The following is a 4,996-nucleotide window of genomic DNA, read 5'->3' as shown; positions in this document are numbered from 1 at the left end:
ATCTTCTCCAAAGAGAACTTCCCTCAAGAGTAGGGGAGACTGCTCTATCTGGGGTTCTGGGCTCTGGTCTTCCTATGGAGTTGCCCTCCTCCTCAGCTTCTTTCGGCTGTTGGGGTTTAAATCTCAGCCTGTGTCTGGACAAAGCACACCAAGCCAACATGGTTCCATATGGGAAGGTTTAACGAGAGAAGAAGAGTACAAGTGGAGAGAAACAAAGGCCAGCCATGAGCATGTGAAGGGAAGGGGCGCATGGGGAGAGAAGGGACAGGGACAAAGAGGACAAGAGAGCAGAGAAGAGGAAGAGGAAGAACAAGAGTTCAGTTGATTTTGAAGTTGTAGTTTTCCTTTGCAATATTCATCTGGACCTGTGTGACATGAATATGCTTCTACTAGAAACATGTCCCATGACTAAGTAGATAAAAGGGTGTAACCTTGATTTCTCTAAGCACCCAACCACATGGGTAAGTGACCAGCACTGGTGAGTGACTTTAGCCCTAACCCAGGTGCATGGCACAAGCATTTCTTCTGTAGATAGCATCTTAGGGTACAGGTAATATAAGTCAGTCATAGTAATCAGTTATTTTTCCTTCACAATGGGCAAAGTGACACATTGGATGCCCTGTTTACCAAGGCTGATTGCCTTCCCATGTCATTTACAGTTTTAGGAACACACAGTTCTCCACCTTCAGTCATGGTTCTGCAAAGCCCCTCAGTGACAGACTGAAGAAATGGAAAGGCTGATGTCAGAGGAAACAAAGAATGGGACTTTGGTCCAGGCGTTCATCCTTGAGGGGTTCCCTGTGGCCGAGCACCTGAGGATCCTCTTCTTCCTACTGCACTTGCTGGCCTACTTGGCCTCCCTCATGGGCAACATGCTCATAATTACCATCACCTGTGTGGACCACCGACTGCAGACGCCCATGTACTTCTTTCTCAGCACATTCTCCTTTGTGGAGTGTTGTTTTATAACTACTGCTATCCCCCAGCTCCTCACCATCCTTCTGTCAGGGAGGCAAAAGATTTCCTTTATGGCCTGCTTCTCACAGGCCTTCGTCTATCTTGTCGTGGGTGCAACAGGTTTTTTCCTTTTGGCTGTGTTATCCCTGGACCGCTATCTGGCCATCTGCAAACCTCTACATTATCCAACCATCATGAGCCCAAGGATGTGCTTCCTTCTCGTTACTGTCTCTTTACTTTTGGGGTTCCTCTTCATGGCCAGTCCAGTTGTGATGCTTTCCCAGTCATTTTACTGTGGCCCAAACATTATTCCTCACTTTTTCTGTGATTTTGGACCACTGGCAAATCTCTCCTGTTCAGAAACCAGATCTATTGAGATGCTGTTTTTTAACCTTGCTTTAATTGTGGTTTTTACTTCTTTTCTGATCGCCATCTTTGCATACAGCAATATAGTAGTCACCATAGTGCATCTTCCTTCAGCCAGGGAGCGACAGAGAGCTTTTTCCACCTGTTCCTCTCATCTCATTGTCCTCTCTCTAATGTATGGCAGCTGTGTATTTATATACCTGAAGCCAAAGCAGAGAAGCAGAGTGGACACCAACAGAGAGGCTGCTCTTGTGAACACAGTACTGACACCCCTTCTGAACCCTGTCATCTAAACCCTGCGTAACAAGCAGGTCCACCAGGCTCTGAGGGATGCTCTGTCCAGGGTTCAATTACACAGATATCAGAGGATGAAGGCTCCTTTCCTTTGAGTTTGTCTAACACCATTTTCTTTAAGTGTCCTATATGAATCATCAGGTATTTCTTCTCATCTAATTCTGCTTGTTTTGAATTAGAACAATGGCTGACATATCCAGTAATTCCATCCGATGGCATTAATAATATTGTGATGAAAGAATTATTCTATATCTTCTTTGGTGGCAATTAAGACCAAAGCCTCCAATGTATTACCTATACGGTACAGTTTCAACAAAATGCATCAAATTATCCATGCACTGATTCGATGTGTGTTTTGGATCTGATTCCATGTATCCTCTTGTTGTGATGGGGGTACAAAGCGAGACTTGAGGGTAGTATTGGGAATGGATAATTAGATTAATGAGTATCAAGAACTTAAAATTTACTTGAATACAGAGTTATGTGATCATCATACCAAAGTATGAATCACCCATATACAATAACTGTCATGCTACTAATTACTTTACACCATTTGCTACAATTGTTCCCCACAAAGAATATTTGCATATAAACAGACATTATCATACCTCTAGTTTTCACTAAGATGTGAAACATTGAAATAAAAAGTCCCCATTGTTTTCATTCATTTACCAAGCTGGATTCGATCTGAATCCTAAAAATGAAGGGCTAACCTAAAGTCAAAGGAATTATGGATTGTTAAGCAGAATGGAGTTGTATATTGGTTACCATGATGGTCAAATGCAAATACTTTGGGAGAAATTACTTCATAGTGGAAAGGAATCTCACTGTAATAATAATGCTTCTTAAGATTAATTCATTGACGAAGTCAGAACTCCATCTTAAATCTAAGGCAAAATGAATGTATTGATCAGTCGTGTGTCATGAGATGAGGTGAACAGAGAGCAAGACAGGAAAACACCTTTGTCCTGGTGAGTTTTGCTGTTAAGGAATGGTCACCATCAGATGGCCTGTGTGTATGTCTGTGGGGCAGTTTCTTCATTGATAACTCACATGGGAGGGCCCAGCACACGTGAGCAGTGTTATCTTCTTGCTCGGGCTGGTGAGCTCAGACTGTGTGGGAAAGGCAGCTGACTCTGACCATAGAAGTCAGCCAGCAAGCCACAGCCTTCTGCCATTTTTACTTCAAACTCCTACCTTGGGATCCTTCCCTGGCTTCACTTAATGAACTGAAACCTGGAAGCCAAATAAACCTTTTTCCTCCCCAGGTTGCTTTTGTCTTTGATGTTTATCACAGCAACAATAAACTAAGCAGGGCACCCTGATATTATAGAAAGGGCAAACTGAAACAGACATTGAGACCACAGAGGTAATCCCAACTTTGTCATAATGACAAAGTGTAAGTAGTTTAAGACTTTTATTTTAGAGAAAGAGGCTTTTGGCATAAAATTTAAGAACATAGACACAGTCTTAAATTCATAACTGCAAATTTTCAAAAAAGCTAATGGTATGAAATAATAGCACTCCAAGTAGACTGGTGTGTGTGTGTGTGTGTGTGTGTGTGTGTGTGTGTGTGTGTGTGTGCAAAATGATGGATTCAAAGCACAGGAAAAACTGCAATTGCCAGAACAAGAATAAAGAACACACAACTGTGGGTGAAGTTCAATGTCATTGCTTCAGTTATTAACAGGGAAGAATAATAGTGAGTGTTTAGAATTGTGTAAACCCATCAATGAACAAATGGGGCCTGAATAATTAGCACATTCTTTATTTTGCATTTGTAGGATGCTCATTGGCACATGGACATTTTATCATAACAGAACTTTTATTGTGCTGTAAACACTGTCACAAAACTCTTCACGGGAATGGAAAGATAGGATGTTATTAGGCCACAGAGTAAATGATGAAGAAACAACAAAAATAGCAACAATTTATCTGAGAGAATTTACCATTTGGCTGTAAAGGACTCAGTGTAAATGATGACTTCCTGACAGAAAATATTGCAAATATAGTCTAGAAAATGCCATTACTTAAAACGGATGCAGGAACAAAACTTCCAAGGAAGAAATTTTAAAAGGTGTTTACTTATGTAAAGAAACATTGGGAACTTGGATAGCTAGAGACAGATGTGGGAGTGGTAAAGAGCAGAAAAAAAGAATGAGAGGTAAGGACTGAGACCATTGGGTATGGGGAGAGTGGTGGTAATGCTGTGTTGTGCTTGAAAAGTTTAGAAAAGTCTAATAAAAATAAAAGCAAGACATTCATCGCCTGGTTTCTTCTTCCAGTGAATTCTCTTCAGAGTCAACAATCAACACATAGAACATTCAGGAATTTGGATGATACCATCTGATACATCATTCAGGGAGGCAGCATGGAAAAGGAGAAAGGCTGAAGGTGCTACCCCAGTCATCTGATTCTGTCTTGCTCATGTGCCAGCCATGGGGATGGTCAAGGGGTTTAGTAGTTCTAGCCCAAGTTCCAGACATTGCTGATCAGCCTTATGAGAACTAAAGAGCAGGGGACAGTTGTGGTGCACACCTTCAATCCTAGCACTGGAGGCAGAGGCAGGTGGATCTCTGTGAGTTCCATATCAACTTGGTCTAAGAGAGAGAGAGAGAGAGAGAGAGAGCACTAAACTTTGAGTGGAAACCACCCAATCAACCAGCGGAGCCCCTTCAGTTTTCAGAACTCAAAGGGAAAGTAGTGAAATGGGTTCGTTTTGTGCTTTGATTTGTGCTATTTGGATTGCGCTGTGTGAAGATAAAATTCCTTCTTTCTCTTGTTCACTGAATTTCATATTTGCTGTAGAAATACTCTTGATGTGGAGCCTGCAATGGAGCAGAGCTGATCTACCATGACCTATCAATCACATCCTTAAGCAAACCCGATTCTCCTTTCTCCTGCAGCTACAGATTGCCAATCTCTCTTCAGCTATGGATGGCACTTCCTACTCCCTTTTTGCAGGTCAAATCCACTGTGAGTTCATATATACAATTGCCCTGTTGTGTCCAGATAACACTTTTCTTGTAGTCACCCATTATCTCAGGCTTGAACAATTTTTCCAAACCCTCGTCCCTAGTGATCCATGAATTAGAAGGGAAGGGGTTTGATATAGCTCTCCCTTTCATTGTTGAGCACCCTGTAGTTCTTATTCTCTGTATAATGACCATACTGTGGTCAGCCTAGTGTGGTTCTGTGTGCTAATTGCCATCTATTAGGAGAAGAATATTCTCCAGTGAGGCAAGAGAGATGCAATAACCTATGGGTATGTTGGTTTGAATAAGAATGGCTTTCATAAGTCCATATAATTTTAGGCTTATTGATTTGAATGCTCAGCCACACAGAAGTGGTACTAATGTGTGGTGTGGCCTTGTTGGAG

At 41.8% G+C, this 4,996-nt stretch overlaps 1 protein-coding gene across 1 annotated transcript; it reads left to right on the top strand.

The window, feature by feature from the left end:
• Positions 1-728: 728 nt before the first annotated feature.
• Positions 729-1,616, top strand: LOC116904626 (olfactory receptor 6C74-like). The gene has a single exon (XM_032907417.1). The coding sequence runs from the start codon at positions 729-731 to the stop codon at positions 1,614-1,616; it is 888 nt and encodes a 295-aa protein (XP_032763308.1).
• Positions 1,617-4,996: the final 3,380 nt, after the last annotated feature.

The sequence above is a fragment of the Rattus rattus genome, chromosome 6, assembly GCF_011064425.1.
Source record: "Rattus rattus isolate New Zealand chromosome 6, Rrattus_CSIRO_v1, whole genome shotgun sequence".
Classification (NCBI taxonomy): domain Eukaryota; kingdom Metazoa; phylum Chordata; class Mammalia; order Rodentia; family Muridae; genus Rattus; species Rattus rattus.
The sequence above is the reverse complement of the archived record's forward strand: the minus strand, read 5'-3'. Positions and strand labels throughout refer to the sequence as shown.